The following is a 19,507-nucleotide window of genomic DNA, read 5'->3' as shown; positions in this document are numbered from 1 at the left end:
TATTAGAAGGCATTGGAGGGACTGTGTACTCGCTCAATAAACTGGATTTACAGTTTCAGTCAGTCCAGCTATTATCATTTAACCACTGAGGTCGTTCATGGAGCACAAATCTAAGACATGTTCAGCTTCTCAAATGTGAGGAGCGTGTGTTTAGTCTCTAAAATGCAAATATCCAGAAGAGTTTCTGTCAGTTTCATAATTAAACATGATTTTTCGCTCTATTTAAACTTTAAGTTTAAACTGATTTAAGGTGTTATAACTTAAAAATAGACACTAGTAGAGGAGGGATGGAAAGGGTCAGATATCAACCGTAATTCTCCACCTTAAAGCTCATGTTCTTTTCCAGTGTATTAGCATTTGTGCCAAGTCCAGCACATTTACATTGATGGTTAATGCATCCATGTTGATTAAAGTGCATAATCCCAATTCAATAAACCAATAAATAAATAAATAATATTAAAAACATAGCTCTTGGTGTATGCATTGTTTTGATTGATCAAGCTGCTTCTTAAGATTTTGCAAAGGGAGATTTCCCAGCACTGCTACTTTTTTTTTTGAAAAAAAGGAAGAGGAATTAAAGTGGGCGCTTTAATTATCTTATCTTCCGTAACATTCATTTTTTCCGCCTGAATCCTTTTATTGACCATGGGGCTCCGGTTCGACACACGTTCCAAGTGTTATTTCATAAAGGAAAAGGTTCAGGCAGCTCAGAAAGTATGTGTCTAATATCTTCCTCCTAACAGAGAGTTTCTTTCTGCTGCGTCACTGATGATTTTAGCAGCTGTCCTCGTCAAACACCCCGCTGGCTCCTCGGACTCACGCGGAGCGGCTTTAATGTCAAAATGTTCACACAGACGGACGCAGATCTGGTCTGAAACATCAAACGGAGCGAAACGACTTCTGCAGATTTATGCATTTATTATCTGCTCATTTTTATTCCATAAAAAAAGCAAAATATACAGAGATAATAGCTGTTGCTGATCAGCATTAGAATCAATAAATAAAAAGTTATGACTATAAACAACATAGTTCAAGTATTGTCTTGTAAATATATACAGACTGGTTAGCAGTTCGTGGCCTGTGGAATGAAAAGGGGGGTGAGTGGGGGGGTTGGATTGTGATGAACGACCAGCAGCATGTTTCAAATACCGATCTGCCGCCCTTTAAAGTCGTCAGGCAGGACGGAGGAGGCCGAGCAGGTCCACCACGAACCAGCGCTCCGCGGGTTAGTCGACTGGATTCTGCTTTTTAAGCCAAAGCAAGAAGAAAGCAAACACGAGCTGTGAAAGTCACGTTAAGTCGTCAGAGTGGGCGGTTTGTTCGTCGGAGGGAAGCGGTGAGGGAGCGGAGCCGCGTCAGTCCTCGGAAAGCAGCCGGTGGAAGTGATCCTTCCTCTTCTTCAGCACCTCCTGAAAATCCTCCTGAAAAAACACAGCGGGAGATTTTCAGACGCGACGATGAAACCGGGGGAGGAAAGAGGGCAGGCAGATGCTGCCGCAGATAACCAGCTGTTTTATTCACCGCTGGCTGGAAAAAAACAACTAAAACTGACTGAAACCTGCAGCCGTCAGTATCAGTCGTTAGCTCTTCAACGCTCACACGGAGCAAAGACACACACAGATACACAACAACAACACTTTTTCTGTATGTGACAAAGTGCATTAAGGAGACACACTTCTGTGCATAGTTTCTCCACATATAGATCAATGACACGGCCCAACATTATATATGTATAACCATTATATTCACTTATCCTGTATATTAGAACCGTATTAGTTAACTATCATGGGAATTATAAGATTCAATCATTTGATAATGTTAGTGCTAATTAGCTTTAGCTACACTGCAGATACCAGAAACATGTCCAACATGATATAAGACGTGATATAATGTCCTGTTTGCCAAACAGCAGAGTGTCAAACTTTAAAAGCAATATTTCTTTGAGATGACTATTAATCATTAAAACAATTCCACACTGAACCGTTGAAGTGAGTCTTTGTTGCAACAGAATATTTTGTCATTTGTCCATAAAGGAAAAACACTGACAGTAACAGTTTAACATTATGTTACTTTAATACGACGACCATCATGACTAAATTTTAAACAAAGAAACAAATGTGACCTGATTTCTTAATGAGAAATGGACCCACTGATCTAAATAAACTAAATCCTGATGAAACCGAGGCACCATCTTGGATTAGAGCAGTTCTGTACATTTAGCTTCTAAAACCAGGACTAAGGCGAGTTCAGTTATTAATTCTCATGATTTGATTAACTCATTAACAGACCACCTGTCTTTCACCTACTCACAGGTTATGTGGCCACAGGGTGGCAGCAGAAATATACAACCACTGCGTTACCATCACCTTTTAAGTGCAACTTGTTCCAACAGCTGCTGATTCACGAATCCACTAGTTACGGAGAAACACGATCTTTTACCTGGAGATGTTGATTTAGTCGAGACCTGACCACTGTTCATCCAACAGCTCAGTCTCAGTCAGATCTGTTTTTGTCTCTACATTCCTGAGGGAAATATATGAAGCTGCAACATTAAATGGTTCACAGCGTTTGTTGATGTCTCTGTGGGTTTTATGTTTTTCGTACACGGTTATTTTTTAATAAATCTTAAAAATGTTGTTTTATGTTGTTGTTGGTCTGTGAAGGAAAATGAAAGGACCTGGTTCACAAAAAGTCTCAGGCCCTGTTCAGCATCAACGTCCATCTCCACATGCGCCTCTCGCCAGCTCTCCAGATCCAATCTCACACTCTTTATGCAAATAAACCCCACATCAGTATCTGGGGCAGTGGAATATTGTAACAGCTGCTGTGTCTAACACATTTCTACCGCTGCTCCAGAACCTAAAACAGCGCTGGTTTATGTGCGTCACGACTTTGGCTTCACACGTTAAGTTATTATTTATTACTGTGAGTCCTGACGTTAGAGTTAGAAACTCTGATTACGACTCCGACCCTGGAAGTTTCTGTACAGTGGTGAAAACACACTAAACACCACCTGGCTCCGTGCACGTCAACATGATCGCATCAATAATTAACCACATGCTTAAACATTCTTTAATTAGAGCGAATGTTTTTAGGGCGGCATATGTTAAAAGGCTCTTGTTACTATTGGACAAACATCACATGTGGTGCTTGTTTCCTTTGCTGATCAATTAAAACAGCAGAAGGAATGAGGTAAAACTCATGCCCCCTGTTGAGTGGATGGTCTTTAATGTGACTGAGGGCGCATTGTGTTCACACAACCGAGGGAATGTGGCCAAATGCAGCTCAGACCACCTCTAAATGTGATCACAGGTCAGATCTCTCAAATGCGTCCTGTACTTTAAGCTGGTCGCTCGCGATCAGATTTCCCAGCACCGATGCAAATGCAGGGTGTGAATGAAAGGCCATGTGCAGCTATTCCTAGCGTCATGCTAAACTATGCACCAGAGTAATTTATAAAGATATTTGAGTCTGTACGCTCGTTATTTATATATCGAGAATAAGAATAGCCGTTATTGTCATGGCAGAACCATAGGCTGTATAAATATAGACGGTGCGTTTTCCATTTACACAGTGAACTTGTTTTTAAAAATTGTTTGCAAAACTCTCATAGTCCCACTTCATGGCAACTGGTTGTCGCCATTATGTCACATCCTGTTTCTATTGCTTCAAATAATTAACCAAAAATTAAACTTATCCAAGAAACTGACACTTTAACGTGCATCAACATTATAATAACTACTTAGAATGAAAGAAAAAAATGTGATTTTGAAAAAAAAATAATAATTTGGAGGGTGTGGAGCTTATGGCTTGTACTGTAGCCGGTCACCAGGGGGCGCTCTACTCGCTTTGGCTTCACTTCAGAGGAGCAGCTCATCTTTATACAGTCGACTGGCAGAACACAAGTTGCACAGCGCAACAAGGTTTTGTTATTGTGTTGAACCCCTTTTGTTTTCATTCAGTTATTTATTTTGCACAACAAAGAATCCCCTACTGTTATATAGAAAATAAACTGAAAATCTTTAATAAATAGCTTTGATACAGTCAAGCAGAATCTACATTGACTAACAGGTTATCGGAACAGCAGATGCTTAATATTAAAACGATTGGAATTGGATCAGAGGCCAAATAACTTGAGCAGAAGATGCCTGGTGAAGATGATCATGTTGGGGCAGTGAGAGTGAAAACAGCTGGTGATAAGGAACCTCTTTCTCAGTTTCATTAGATATAGGCCGTTTTCACACCTGACCAAGAGGCCTCGGTTCGATTGGGGCCTTTTTCCATTTATAGTTTGGTTCGGCTGAGCTTTCAAACTGCAATTTCTGAAGCGCACCAAACTTTTCTTTTCGACAGTCAGCGGTGCTGAATACAAACAGCCGACAGGGAACAGCATATGAAGTTAGTTATTTTTTGGGATTGTGTTTCTTTTCTTTAATTATCTAATGCACATGGCTCAGCAAACCGCGCAGTACGAGTAAGGCAGTGAAGCAGGGAACTTTTCGCTCTTGCAATTAACGTTACACATATAAAAAAAGAAACGGCACCAGAGGAAGAAAATGGTGAGACCGGCACATTTGGTCCTGCATTTACTCTGGTGAGCTTGTTTTTCTTCACATGTTTGAGCCACACCACAGTTCAGCTGAGTTTTCACACCTGTTCAAACGAAGTGGACTATCTGGAAGAAAAGAGCTCTGGTCCATTTAAAGCAAACCAAACAGCTCTGGTGAGAAAACGACCTTAGCATCGCTACGTTTCAGCCAGTGAAAGATGAATTTTAGCAAAAGTATTTCACTCCACGGGAACTAGACACTAATTTCTCCACCGAAAACCACTTTAGGTCTTGTGTGTTTATCGCGTTTGTTTAATCAGACTTACAGCTGTAGACAGTTTCTCCATGTAGGGGATGAGCTTCTGCAGCTCTCTGTCCTCCAACTCGCCGGACCAGCTCTTTATGGGAATTGTGTTCATCAGCTGCAAAAACACAAAAAGAGGATGAATCAACGTTTTTTTTTTTTCACCGTGAACCTGGGAGGTAACGCCAGGCAGAGACCAGTACACTGGATTAAAAACATCATCAACAAACTATAAACGGAGTGTGTGTAATATGTAAAACTCTTACATGGTACGGATACGTGTGGGGCGCGTTGTCCAGAACCACCGTCTTGGACAAGTCCCTCCCGAGGAGGCTGAGATCTTTGATGTAGTGGCCGAGGACGCAGGCACAGTCGTCCTGATACAGGCGATGTCTGCGGGGAAAAGCAATCGCATAAAACACACACACGACAACACGGAGGGAGACCACAGCATCCAGAGGAACATCTGTCAGGGACCAACACTCTCCGAGGCCGATAAATCTGACGCGCTTGCACGTCGCTGCCGTCAAGCAAAGAGTTTATGAAACACAAGTGGAGGCAGCTCTCGGGGAAACGTACCGAAAGAGTTTTTTCTGCGGGTCGAGAATGTCCAGTATCTTCTCTGCGTATTCCTTCTTTGCACACGTGTAAACAAACAGCTGCAAGGGAACACAAACAGCAGCTGGACTCAGAATTCAAGGGGCAACCATGAAAACCACGTTCGGTTTCATTTACTGTTCCAAAGCAAAGAGAGACGCACGCATTAAAGGCAAAAACAAAAACATGATGATGATTTTTTTTTTTTTACCTCGTAGTTTTTCGACATGGCCTGAAGAAACTCCTTCACGTGTGGTCGTAGAATCATGTACACCTGTCGACAGCAGGAGATTAAATAACGAGACCACACATAGTCTCCAGGCAGGACAACGTCTTTTCTCAAAGTCTCTGGACAACGTTGATACAGGAAGAATCTTAAATAAAGTGGAATTTGTGATGTTTTTGGCCCAATAGCTATAAATCAGTATACTTGTTTATTTAAAATCAATTTTCAACATTCAATATTTACGGGGTCGGGTTTGTTATTTGTGACGATCGTGGACTGAAACCTGAAATGTTTGTAGGAATCTGACATATTTGCAAAGGAAACAGTTCAATGGTTAGTTTCAGTTCATAAACTGATCCCTGCAGAAGTCAAATACAGACACAGACACGTAACATCTACAGCAGAGTGAGTGGTCACCTTGTACTGATGGTCCTGGAAAGATGTGTGGAAGGTATATTCTGCTTCCTCGATCACATTCAGAGAGCTGTACATCAGAGTCTCCTCCTGGAAGGACACGCGTACGGCTTTGTTTTAGAACGAAACACGTTTAAGCTGCACAGAAACACAGACTGTAAAAGGCAGAGTCTGGATTAAATGAGGGAATTCTGGTTTGAAGTTTTTACAACTATCAGCTACTTAAAACACAGTCCTACCATCTGTCCCCAAGAAGGTTCGCCCCCACTTATACCTTGAGTCTGGGGTTTAAGTTAGTCATCAAAGAACCACTAACTGAGGAAAATTAGTGTTTTTTGTTTTACAAGCTCTCATCAAACAATCCAGATGTACAACACTTATTTTTAAACTCAACTCTGACACAATCTTAGCCAAAATAATTAATAATTAGCCTGTTTCTTTTAAAAAGCAGACTCAATGTGACAAAACAGAAAATTCCATTTTATGTACGTTTCCATCCACAGGTGTGGAGTTAAAATAATAAACTAGACCGTGTAGTGTTGTCAGAAGGTGGCTGTTATGCAGGACTAAAAAAAATAAGCATCATCAGACGTGATGGAAATTCTGAATTAAGCAAGCAACATAACCAGGAGTATCGCACAGTAGGCGGCTAAAAACTGATTCTGAAATGCAACGGTAGTGATGTTTTCATTTCCACAAGAACAGGGCAGCTTATCTATGATTTCTCCACAGCCCCACTTCGTTCGTTTCGTTTATTATGTCGTAATAAATTCATCACACGCCGTCATGTAACTCTGCCTGAGCATCATGAGGAATCCACACTTGTGATATTTGACAATTAAATACTGAACAAATTATTCATTTATCACAACTCTGAAAGCTCAGGAAAAAAAAGAGAGAAGACCACAGTTCATGTTGACATCAGTTAGTCTGAGCTGTTGTGCTCATTTAAAATTAAACTCACCAGGTCGACCACCAGCGTGGCCTCTGGAGTGCTCCTGGTCTTGGGGGGAATGTCTCTGAGACGGGGCTGGGAATGCTGAGACTGGGATGGTATGTTCTTGATGAAGGTAAATCTGAGAAAGAAAAGGAGACCATCAGAACAGAAAGAACCCGTACAAGAACAACATCATTTCCATAATAGGGTACGAACTGAGGTCTTATGAAATATTATTAAATGTTATTTTCTATGTCTGCCCAATGTGTCTGATGTCTGGGATAAATTTACACTAACACAAAGAAGACAAGATCATTATACTTACGGATTGAAGATGTCGTCATCCTCGTCTCCAGCCAGAAGGTCAATGGAGCCATAACCGAACACACCTTGTTCTGGGCTCATCACCACGCTCCCAGTCCTTGAACGCTTGAAATCTAGACAGAAACAAAATCACAGACCGTATGGAACAGAAAGCTTACGTTGCTGAAGGCAAGAAGTCAGCCTGATAAGTGTTTGTGTAACTTGAAGTACATGTATAAAGTGGAAAGGGCACAAAAGTTGATGCAACGTGTCAAATAGCATCAATGCAATGACTGAATAAAAACTCGTTTCAACGTAATTTCCTACTCTTCGGATGGAAACGTCCTTTTCTGATGAGATAAATACCAACTGTTCGCTCACCACATTGACCCCTGCCCAGCAGTTCAACATGTTCCTTCTATCTGATGCACTCGAGAAGAGAATCTACCTCATATAATCTGAAGGATGGTGGTAAAACTTGCTGTGGCTGGTGAGTGAGTTAACTCCAGGTCACAAGAAAAGACAATAAGTGTCTTCCAGTGGATAATAAAGTACTGAAAGGACGAGAGTTCATCGGCACCTAGCACAAATACAGAGATCCCAAACTTTTCCCGTAAGGAAACCGTGCACGACTCTGGATCACAACCACTCTCTTACGTTTTACTTGTTTTACTGAGAATCATTCGCGGAAATGGGGGTTTCAATAAAAGCACGTCCCAATAGAGTCCAAATGTCAGGTACAACTCAAATCACTTTTACATGTGGACGCAGTGTTAGCATTTCCCACCCCAAATCCACCCTAAATCTTATTGACTGTTGTCCACTAAACTAAACTACTAACTAAACAAAATTGTCTTGTAAACGTTGTGCAACTCTCTTTCTACTTTCAGTGGAAGAGAGTTGCCAGTATTTCCCCACAAAAAGTCCATAACACCCAGCTTTAAATGCATAATATTAAACTGGCTTCACGGTGTAAGCAACCGTGACTGTACTCACTCTCTTTGCTGGGTGTGAGGAATCGCACGATGGGCGAGTAGATGTTCCTGGCCGTTGAGTTGCGAGGAGACGCCGGGTCGATCTCCGTCAGTATGCGCTCATGTCGCATAATGGACCTGATTGGAGTCTTGAAGGCCAAATCTGGACCACGGGAAAATAAACAATCAGCGAAAAACAAACCTATCAAGAGAAGGGAACTAAAATGCACATAAAAAAACATCCCAAGAAATAACAAGCACTGTAATCTTATTCAGAATCTGTTGACTTGGCCAAAATACCCATTTCACGGTCGTCAACGGCGATGGCCCTCTTCCTCAGCCGACCTCGGGGCAGCGGTCGCCTCGTCATTGTGGGGACTTCATCATCTGACTCAGCACCTGCCGCCTCTTCACTCTACACAGTGAAAAAGTGAAAGACATGTTTAGATGACCTTTAAAGATCACGTTGTCAATAAGTAGAGGCATTTCTCGACTCACTAGCACAGATGTTGACACATATTCAGAACGACTATTTCATGTAATCTGCGCCTTGTGCCGTGGAGAAATGTGTCACCGGTGGTGCTCTAGTTATTGTTAGGTGCATATTGTGGTATTGCTGTCACTTGGTGTTGCTCTGCTGCCATAAGACTTCTTCAGGGCAACAATTGTGGTGACTGTGGTTGTATTTATCAGCATGACATTACAGTCTGAAACCAGAGTATTGTTTAAATTTGTCCCAGAGGGCATCTGCTCTTGTAAACCACGTTTGTTCTACTTAGACTTGAAGCAAGTGTAAAATAGTGCACTGTCCCTATGATAGAAAATGTTTTCTTTGGATTAAATCCCCGTCTTTCCCATCTGCTACCGAGTGAAATGATCAATAAACTCCTCTACCAGGCCTGCCAACATGTGTATATTTTAAATAAATCGATAAATCAGCCAGTTGTCATTGATACCGGCCGGTGTGGATCAAAAATTAAAGGTATGAGGATATTGTTGGGAGACATTCTTCCATTACAATGGTATGTTCCCTAGAGGGCATCATGATCAAAGTCAACAAAATTTGCGTTATTAACTGAAGATCTCAAGTGCGAAGTCCTCACACATACTGCGATATTCGGTTAAATCTATTTGCAATATCCTTAGTGACACCCAACATGTAAACTGACCTTTATAACAATTGGTCAGAGACACTGATATTGTTGAAGGTCTCTATGCAACCAAAAATAATGCAACCGTGCTGAGGAAATGTCACTTCCATTTTAGTCAGTGTTACCAGGCTGCCTCTTCATTGGCTGTGCAGCTATGTGCAACCAAGAGTTGCAATGTTTATGAGAGAGTCAGCCAGGTTGAGGAACAGGGGTCTTTTGGCTGCTGAGAAGATGATACTGTTTTTCACTCTGCTTTACATGTTTTACAGGAAAATGTCAGTTTTAAATCTCAGTCTGATCTGGTGCCATTTAAATATCTGCAGGAAAAGCTTTCATATAACATGTATTGCAAACAAGACCCTGTGATTGTAGATGGTAGAAGAGGTGTATCAATAATGCATAATAATGATACCAGTATAACGTATACACTGCACCGTTATACCCCACAACACAAAAAAAGACTGTTTTTGCACTACTTACTTCAGCGTCTGTACTTGGTTGAAGTCTCTGCTGTGTAGCATATGTCGTGTATAGACTTTGCCGGCTTCGGTGGTGTAAATAGTCGACATACCAGTGACCCAGTGACCTACTTTACTGGGACCCTCTCTCACACACGCAACATGGATGTTTAATCCCATGTGGTCTCATCAGTCCACCAGACAGCACGTGCACAGTGCTGTGAATTTAAACCTCACAACCCCATACTGGGATAAAACCCTGGCTCAGAACCTCCAGGCAACTGATAATGTCGACATGTTTCAGAGTTAAAGCAGATTGTTTTGCAGCGCGACAAGGGCATAAACCCACTGTAACTCTTCACATACACTCACATCACGCCAGTTCATTGGGTACAGTAGTGAAAACACGTCCATACTGATATGACAATCCTACACTAAAACTTAGGTTCATGACAGTTTTTTGTATTCGGCCCTGTTTAAAATATTGAATACCTGCATTTGGTAATACTAATGGATTGTGTGGTGTTGACACATGTTTCGCAGTATTTTGTGCAGACTAGACTAAAGCAGGTCATCGTGAGGACACTTTACAATATGACCACGGACAATCAAAAGACTTAAGAAATCACATTAAAGACACTATCAAGTCTGCCAGAAGCTAATGGAAATTATTTTTAGTTTTATTAGTCTGCAAATTAACAGGTTTTAAATGACCATGAGGCTTTTAATTACAATGGCTCAGAGTTTCAACTAAAGCTCAACTCTATACGGAAGGAGGACTAGTGGCAGGACTGTTTTTATATTAGCTTGGTGTATCAAATAAAGCACAAGTTAAACCACAATCTTAAACTAAACTGGTAGTGGTGGGCGGATCGATATCGAGATCCACAACATCGATACCAATGTAAGGAGATACGTTTCCGCATCTCTCTTGTACGACTGATGATAATTTTGTACACAAAAAATAAATAAATAAATAAAAAGTGAATGGAGAGATTTCGCTTTATAATTGTATTGTAGTTCTTAAACTCTGCCTGAAAATCATTTATTTTCGTTTGTTGTGTTGTTACTGGACAAACACTTCTATTGTGATAATAAAGTGCGTCCTATTTACTTAACAACTTTTCCAAAATTCTGTACTAGATCTGAGAACTAGAACTGAGAAATAATTCAAAGAGAAAATCACAAAATTACTTAAAAGACCACGAAAATGTACTTAGATTCAGATCGATGTGGTTCAAACAGTACCGATAATGCGGGATGCATCGGCGATACTGCCCCGTATTTCGTTGGTATCGGAATAGGATCGATACCACATCTAGCGGTATCGCACACCAGTACTAGCTAGCCAAGAAGTTATTTAAGTGCATGTGGAAAAATGCGAGAAGACGTTTAAAGTTGATGCTTGTTGTAACAAATACATCACAATTTACCACAACATTCAACTAACTAGGCAAGAAGCTATTTGAGCGCACGTGGTGCGAGACGGCGTTTAAAGTAGATGAAAAAGCTACGTATCTTCCTCCACATGCTAACGTTAGCCTTCTCGTGTTTTTGTTATGAGAAACGGCTACATAGCTATGTGGCTAAGCAACGTCCGGTGAACTAGCTTAGCACAGACATCCGTCGGCCTTGTGTCCCAGCACAGCGTGGCTGCTGTTACCGTGCAGCACGGGTCGTAGTGTTTTCCTGTAATAAAATAAAGTTAATGAAACAAACAGAAGTTACCCTGGTTTTTAGCGGCGGGCTCTCCACCACAGGATCCAACGGACGAGGTCGTCTCGGCGTCCTTTGCTTGGATCGTCGTCGGTTGCTAGGCGACATCTCCGGGCAGGGGCTAATTGTTTTTTGAGACCTAAGTCTCATTTTTCCGTATGCGGTAAACAAAAAAACATAAACTCTTCCGCACTAACGAAGGCACTAGGTGTGTAGTCTGGGACTTTGCTTTAATCTCCCCGCCCCCAGCTCCAGGACACTGGTGTAGAGAAGCAGAGGGCCCGCGGTATAACCCCGCCCCCAGCCATGCGTTTAAATCTGCCGGATGCGATAGGGTCAACACGGAGGACACGCCCAATGGGCGGTGCTTAGGGAAAATCCAGCGTCAACGTGAGGCGGAAGTCACGTTGCAATCCTCTGGTCTGTAAACAGTCAATGGCCATGAAAATGTGAGAGGAACTGGGCAACATCTGGATTGATATAGAAACCTGATTTTAACAGCCGCCTGACATTCTTTGTTCTCCTTTTCCCTTTATTTACATACTTTAAAGACCAGATGAAGAGCATCATACAACACGTAAATGTACAATTTAAGTTTGTCAGAAAACATAGTAAGAAATAATTAAACTAAGTATTATCACTAGAGTTACTGTGAACAATTTGAAATACACAATATACACAAATGCCTCCATTCAAGAGTTTACAAAATGTGATTAATGATCCTCCATTTGAAGACATAGTCAAAAGTTTGGACACGTATTCCCATTGAATTGGATGAGGAGTGTAAATACTGACTGTGCGTGTGGATTTCCATCTATATGAAAAGCTCTGTCACAACATTTACTATTAAAAAGACGATTTTGTTTGCCACAAATCTTAAAATCTCATCTCAACGTTCAGCAAATATCCACCACCCAAGAGCTGTAGCAAGAAAAAAAGACATGTTTAAGTGAGTAGAAACCCTCGTTATGCAGAATAATATATTCATGGATCATTTTTATTGATACACTCACTGTAATGCTACAGTTCATCAGACTGTGTTATTCAACTACTTTTAAAATATTTATACACTTAAATCTCTTTATGTTTTACAATATGAATATTCTTTCATCAATAAAAAATAATTTTCTAGCATCTGTGGATTCAAATTGAATGCATTTACAACTGAAATGTGTCTTGTCCAAAACTGTTTTTCAGTAGTTTACAATTCCCTCGTACACGTTGTGTTTATAGACTCTGACTTTTCTACTGTCATTACTGCAGCCATTGCACAATTTACCAGATATGCTGCACGTGCTTGTATTAACCGAGTACAGATAACGAAGATGTTTGCACAGGTACATATGGATCTGTGTACAAATACATCATTTTTTTCTCAGCACATTTAAATGCAGATTATTGTGTTGCAGTGTATAAGCACTTTAGTAATATGAGATAAAATCCCTCTATTTTACTTGAGTATTTATTTTGTTGTTCTATTTAAATTATACTTCACACATCCCTATGAGGAACCAACTGGACTGTGGTCATTGCTGATAAGACACACACACTTTATCTACTTCTGTAGAAGGATTTGAATAATTCTCCCTCTGCTGGCTTTTGTTTGTAATGAGGAACATTTATGATACTAATATACACCGACAGATTTATTCAACAAAAAAACTCAAAAGCTTTATTGACATTTAAGAAAGGTGATATTTTTTATTAATTTCAGATTCAAAATAAAAGTATTCACACAAACACATATTGAGTAAATAGGCAAGAAACTTCTCTTCACCCTTCAAAAAAAAACAAAACAAAAAATAAAACAAATACAAACAGTTGCATTGCCCGCTGCCACTTCACTGTTGCCGTGGTTACCGGGGAAACATCCCATTCATCAAGAATGTAATCATTTATAGTAAAAAAAAAAAAAAAAAAAAAAAAAGTAAGAATAAGCACACATTAATAGAGCAGACCGGAGAAAAGTCGCTGACAGATTTGCTGTACTGACGGTGGTACGAGAAGTGGTACTTGTTGTCGTACTGGTAGTAGTTAGCTGGAGGTTCAAATGAACTGAACAGCAAAGAAGAGTTATGACGAGAAAGCAACAGTGGAGCAGAGAGAGCCGGTGTTTGAAGCGGAGCTCTGAACCAGGGCTGATTAATGGTATTTTCAGTTGAGGAGCATCATGAGTAAACTCGCATCTAACCCGGTTTGCGTTGAAGCTGGACCCTGGTGCTCGTCCTCACACCTTCTTCTTCCTGCTAAACTTGATTTGAGCCCTCACTGGGTTAAATGCATTAAACTGGAGGTAGATTTTTTTTTTCTTTTTAATCTGTGAAGTTGTAAGTGACAAGAGACAGAGCCTTATTTCCTTTCCGAAGATCCTTGAAGACACGTGAAGCTCACACACACACACACAACACATGCTTCCCTAAAGTAATCACATCGTCTTCATCATTATTCATAAATCTACTATAGAAATAATCTCTGTGTGCCGGGTGTTGCTACAGCATGACCATAAAAAAAAAAAAAAAAGCAAAGAAACAGCACGATAAAACATACAATATAAACATGATAGTATCCATATCCCTAAAAAGCTTTCAGAAATATTCTATTTGATGAATCTTAGTAATACAGGTTAATTCATACAATTGTCACAGCAGAAGGCATCTTGTTATTCTTTCATCATCATCATCATTTTCCCTGTCCACAGTCCACCTGAAGGAGGTAAAGTCAGTGGTGAAGTCCAGTCGAAAGACCTGAACCCACATGCACCTTAAACCCGTAAATGCTCCAGCAAAATGTTCATGACGGCAGCATGTGGGAACGAGAGTCAGAGTAAGTTTCCATGCAAGACGCTCTGGACCTGAATTGAGGAAGTTATTCTATCTACAGCTCTGGTGGTGGAAGTAAAAGCAGCAATATTTTCAAGGTAAAACACTTGAAAGTTACGACAAAGAGCGAGCGAGCCAATCATAATAGACTTTTTTTTTTTTTTTTTTTTTTTTTTTTTATTATTAAAGACAAACAAAACTGAAGTTAATTAAGAATGCGATTTAAAAATTAGTCCGGCCAAGTCGTTTGTTCCAGTCGGTACGCGAACGTCAAAAACAAGCAGACCTTTCAAATCAATCCAAGCTTTTAACTCCATTACCACACAACAAAAGAGTAACATTGACGGAAAAAATAAAAAGGCAAAGTCTTGACGGAGGACAGTCTGATCTTTGGTGAAGACTCACAACACAGAGTTAAGACTGATGCCGTTTTCACATTTCTATGTGAGAGATACAGGCACCACAGAATGCTTGGCTACTGGTCTATGTGCGGATATCGTGACTTCTTGCTGAAGAAACTGAATGCCTTGAAGCGTGCTTAAAGACTGAGTCGGGTTTTTAATGGAGTATTTAGTGTTCCACGATGATCTGAATGTTGATTCAGAGGCTTTTTTACTCTACAGACACGAATAAAAGCCTGAAAACACAGGAAGCAAATTAAGATATGAAAACTGAAAGTTTGTATTTTTGCTGAAGGAAACAGAAAACCTGAAGCAGTTGCATCCTTTTTTTTGTGTGTGTGTGTGTCTGTAGGTTTCCATTCAGGAAAATCTGAACCGATTGTGCGCAATAATAAAACCTTCCACTGAGGGGAGCTCTTACCACAGAGGCTGAGGCTCGATCTGAAGCCTCATCTACACTGACCTTCTCCCCGTAAAGCGGTTATCGATTAAAGACGAGAGTTACATTTTAGCTGATGCCTGATTGTCTGTGGTAATCACACTCTCTTTCATTGTTCTGATGAGGTTTTTCCCTGTCCAAGCGCAGCCTTTGATAGGATTCTCTGTTTGCGGCTGAAAAAAAGAGAAATCCGCCAAAGCTTTTAGTCCTTGAGGTAGAAGAAGGGCTCGATTGTTGTTGAAGGGATGTGAAAGTGTTTGGAGGTATACAGTGTTGTCTCCTGATTGTCGCTACAAATAAGTACATGCCATACCGTTCCCTGAATATCTGCCGTGCACAAAGAAGAGAGCGAGAGATGCCGCAGTACCTCCACAGTTTAAATGCAAATGGCGAAAGCAGTCAATAGATATACGATAAACATGGATCCACTGAAGGGAGGGGGCAGGTGTTTGAATGTTGCCTTGGGGGTTAAAAGGTCACAGGGTCACATCTAAAAAAGAAATGTTGATCCTTTAGATCAGGATTGATTGAATTTAGCTTTCTCCAGGAGCCCTCCCCCCCAACTAACCTCTGATTTCAGCTCATCTCTATTTGATTGTCAGACGTTAACAGCAGCTGTGACACCTGCTATTCGACACGGAGTCCAACAAACTGACTTATACAAACAAACAAAAAACAAAACATTGCCATCTTAGTAGATGTGATCCGATGAAGGAAGTAGAACGATCTAAAAGAGCTTTGAAATGTAAATAAGTCCTTTTTACCTGAATGTTTTTGTCACTGCTGGAGCCTAATCCTACACGTTAGCATAGCATGTATGCATCCTGTTACCATATATTTGGTCAAAACTGAGTAAAGACCATAATGTGAAATTAACAAAAACAAAAAAAGGATTGTGTCATAAAACGTACATTCTTCTTGGAAAAAAAAATAGCGCAGGAATTTGTCAATAACATATAAAAATTAAATTGTAGCTACTGCACTCTGGCTAAGGTTAGCAGATGAGATAGCGTTAGCTAAAACTAATTTACCCACTTGTTCCTTTTTTTTTTCCCCCTCAAGGATTTAATAAACTATCTCAAACGTCATAACCCTGTAATTGAGAGCATAAACAATATAGTCACTTAATCTTATAATTTATAATGAAGAGGAAAAAATGGAAAACTCAGATGCTAACTAGCCTAGCCAGCTGACTTTCCTTTCTCTGTTGCCTCAAGTCAAATTCATGCGACTGAATGTTTTTTTTTAAGTTAACCTTAAATCAGATATATCACACCATATATTAAAGATCAATTTATCAAACTTGCTACTTATTTCAAATGTATAAATTAGTAGAGAAGAAAAAAAAAACACTTTTTATCTGTTTCCCATTTAAATTGTCAATTTCTCGCGCTCCAACACAAAAACTGTGTTACAACTCGGCCGTCTTATTCATGTTTCCGCAGAACCTCTGCTCTTTTCTAGACTATTACATATAACACTAACTCTGGACTGGCTCAATCCTGTCTGAGCTCCTACACTATGTTACTGAACTGTCAGAACAGCACTTGAATGATTGTATTAACCTTCACAGGGTATGAAGACTACTTTTCAAAACTGGCCAGTGTTTGCGTAGCAGCTGGTGGTGATTTCCCGCCGAGCAAAGAGTCCAGAATCAAAGCCTCTACAGCCGTCTGGTGATATTTGGCTGGGATAGTAAAAAGTGATTAGACGAGGTACTGCTTGCTCTCTGGTCATCTCACGCTGTGTTAAGGCCTCAGAACAGAACCCACATACAAAGCCTGATTTACTTCCAAACATCAGTAGGAATGAGGCTGCTTTGCGTAGCGGTGGGGTCGGGGGGTGGGGGAGTAACAATCTTTAACGGCCTACGGTCCAAAGAGGTAACGAGGGTTAAAGTTCAAAAAGCTGAATGATTGATCTACTTCAAAATGCAGAGACACAACTGCTCGTGAAGCGACATTGTGTCTCCTCCGTGGCAGATTTTACAAATCTGAGTTTGCACAAGACACAAGAAAACACACAGCTACCGCTATGATTAACTCTCCAGCTCTTGTCGTCAAAAGCCCCAGCTAAACAGTGAGAGACATTCTGTTATATCCTCGATGGGTGGCAAGCTAGTCTCAAGGAGACGCGGTGCTCGTCACAGCACAGGATAAGAAGCACTTGGATCAGAAGACGAAGCACAAAGTCATGCAAAACACAAAGCTGGAACAAAAAAAAAAAGGAAAGAAAAGAAATAAAAGCATCTATAATCTAGAATACAAACAAGATAATGTCAAGTGATATTGTTAAGTTTCCTCTGAAGCCCAGACAGCGTCTCCCGACATCTGATTGTCAACATGAGTGTCGTCACAGTAATGAGGGTTTAGTGGACGCTCAGGTCCTGTGACTTAAAAGACAGAAGATCACTTCATTTATGATTGGGGGGCTTTCATCTGCACACGTGTGCGCCTGACCTTAAGACGATCGCTGCACTAGAAGGCCGAGTAAGACAGCGGACAAACTGATCTTTCAGCAGAGATAAAGACGAGGACAAGCGTTGCTCTGTCGTGTGTGATAGAAGGCTGCAGGATACTGTACAAAGCAAACAAACATGAAGACTTGTGTTATTCCCCCTAAAGTCTGAACCCGGAACAGGAACAGGAATAGTCAACGTGGACGCCACTGAGGCTCACAAAGTCCAGCGTGTTGAAGTGCAGCGGGGTGGAGAAAAAAAAAAGAAGCATTTTAGTCCATTTTACCACCTGCACAGCTGGCCTTACTCCCGCAGACAGCCATGTGAACACAGAGCAAGACAGGCATATATGTATGTCTCGAACCGGCTTTATGGCGGCGAACAGGAGTGGGTTTAAGTTATAAATTAACCAGCTGTCTCTAGAAGGACTGCGGCGACCGCAACAGCCGCGCGGCGCTCTAATCAGCAAACACCTAGAGTCTGCCAGCGATCGATCGTGGACCAAACGTATCAAAAAGTGACTAAAAGATCCTTGATATGATTTCACCATGCAACCGAAGCGCAGACCTGCGCAGGAATTGTTCTTCCACACAGAGATCCAAAAATGGCTGCCATGTCAACAAGATTATATGGTTTTACCCAAAATGAGGTCACAACGGTACATTGTTATATGCCCTGAAGAAACAACACATACCTTTAAAGCTTTTCTGATTAAAAATAGAAGATATTCATATTTCTTTTTTTTTTATAGATTTCTAAATATATATTTTTTTCTGCTGCAAGAGGATTGTTAAAGATTTAAATGAATAAACACAATAAAGAGAATAACAATAAGATAATAATGACAATGAAAACTTAAAATAAAATTAAAAAACTCTCTCCCCTAGAGGATAAAACATCATTGTCAGTCAGTAGCTGTGTTTGTGTGTGTAAACAATGCATTAGACTTCCTAGTTCTCACCTTCTCTTTTGTTCTCCATTAATCTGTACATTTATGCAGAAATAAATAATTCACAGGTTGTGCATACGTATTTGTTTAGCATATACTGGCTCTCTGTTGGGATTTTTTTTTTTTTCCTTTCAAAATGATTTTGGCGATGAAGAACAAAAGAGGTGAGTTTGTGAGAAAAAACCTGAGATAGTGTACTTCAAGTGAACTGACTTTCAGTTTGTGTCTTTCTGTACGGTTTATGGTTCTTCTCTTTTTTTTTGGCATAGGTGGTATAGAAAACGAGGTTGCTTTTTGGCTTAGCGTGGTAATTAAAAAAAAAAAAAAAAGTGGGAAGGCTGGGAGTTTGTTAAGACAACGGGTTGCTGGAGGTTGAGGTAGATGTGTTCTGCTGCTGCTGCTGCTGCTGCTGCTGCTGCTGCGGAGCGACACGAGTGATGATAGGCTTGTTGGTGGACGATGCCGACGCTCCAGATGAGGCCGACCCTGCTGCCGCCTGAGCAAAAAGAACCCCTGGACACAAGGAGATAGGAGAAAACAACAAGTTAATGTCAAAATAAACAGAGCGTGTATTTGATATATCTCGATTTAAGTACTGCCTAAATATTTGGTATGAATAATGAGATAAGCTCTTAGCTGTGTAGGGCCGGGGGCGATAAGCTTAACTAAGCACAAATACTGGATACAAAGGGAAACCACAAGCCTGGCTCTATCCCAAGTTTACAATCATGAGGATTAAAAAAAGCGTGTGAGTTGCCTGATAGAGTCAGTAAACACGGGTTGTGATGTAGGTCTCTGTATTTGCACAGTGG

General features: G+C 40.6%; 2 protein-coding genes across 4 annotated transcripts in view; both read right to left on the bottom strand.

The window, feature by feature from the left end:
- Positions 1 to 901: 901 nt before the first annotated feature.
- On the bottom strand, positions 902 to 11,923 carry ctdspl3 (CTD (carboxy-terminal domain, RNA polymerase II, polypeptide A) small phosphatase like 3). The gene is made up of 11 exons (XM_047588375.1): positions 11,642 to 11,923; positions 8,605 to 8,719; positions 8,327 to 8,467; positions 7,353 to 7,464; positions 7,055 to 7,166; positions 6,094 to 6,180; positions 5,662 to 5,724; positions 5,433 to 5,512; positions 5,120 to 5,246; positions 4,876 to 4,971; positions 902 to 1,421 (listed from the first exon to the last, which is right to left on the bottom strand). The coding sequence occupies exons 1-11, from the start codon at positions 11,777 to 11,779 to the stop codon at positions 1,356 to 1,358; spliced, it is 1,137 nt and encodes a 378-aa protein (XP_047444331.1). The 5' UTR covers positions 11,780 to 11,923; the 3' UTR covers positions 902 to 1,355.
- Positions 11,924 to 13,304: 1,381 nt separating this feature from the next.
- The window catches only part of arid3a (AT rich interactive domain 3A (BRIGHT-like)), a 40,477-nt gene continuing 34,274 nt past the window's right edge, over positions 13,305 to 19,507 (bottom strand). For all 3 annotated transcript variants that reach the window (XM_047586772.1, XM_047586775.1, XM_047586773.1), the window contains exon 9: positions 13,305 to 19,208. In XM_047586772.1, the coding sequence (XP_047442728.1) occupies positions 19,045 to 19,208 (164 nt within the window). In that variant the 3' untranslated portion in view covers positions 13,305 to 19,044. The remainder of the gene's footprint in view (positions 19,209 to 19,507) is intronic.

The sequence above is a fragment of the Mugil cephalus genome, chromosome 6, assembly GCF_022458985.1.
Source record: "Mugil cephalus isolate CIBA_MC_2020 chromosome 6, CIBA_Mcephalus_1.1, whole genome shotgun sequence".
NCBI classification, from domain to species: Eukaryota; Metazoa; Chordata; class Actinopteri; order Mugiliformes; family Mugilidae; genus Mugil; species Mugil cephalus.
This window is presented reverse-complemented; position numbering and strand designations above follow the sequence as displayed.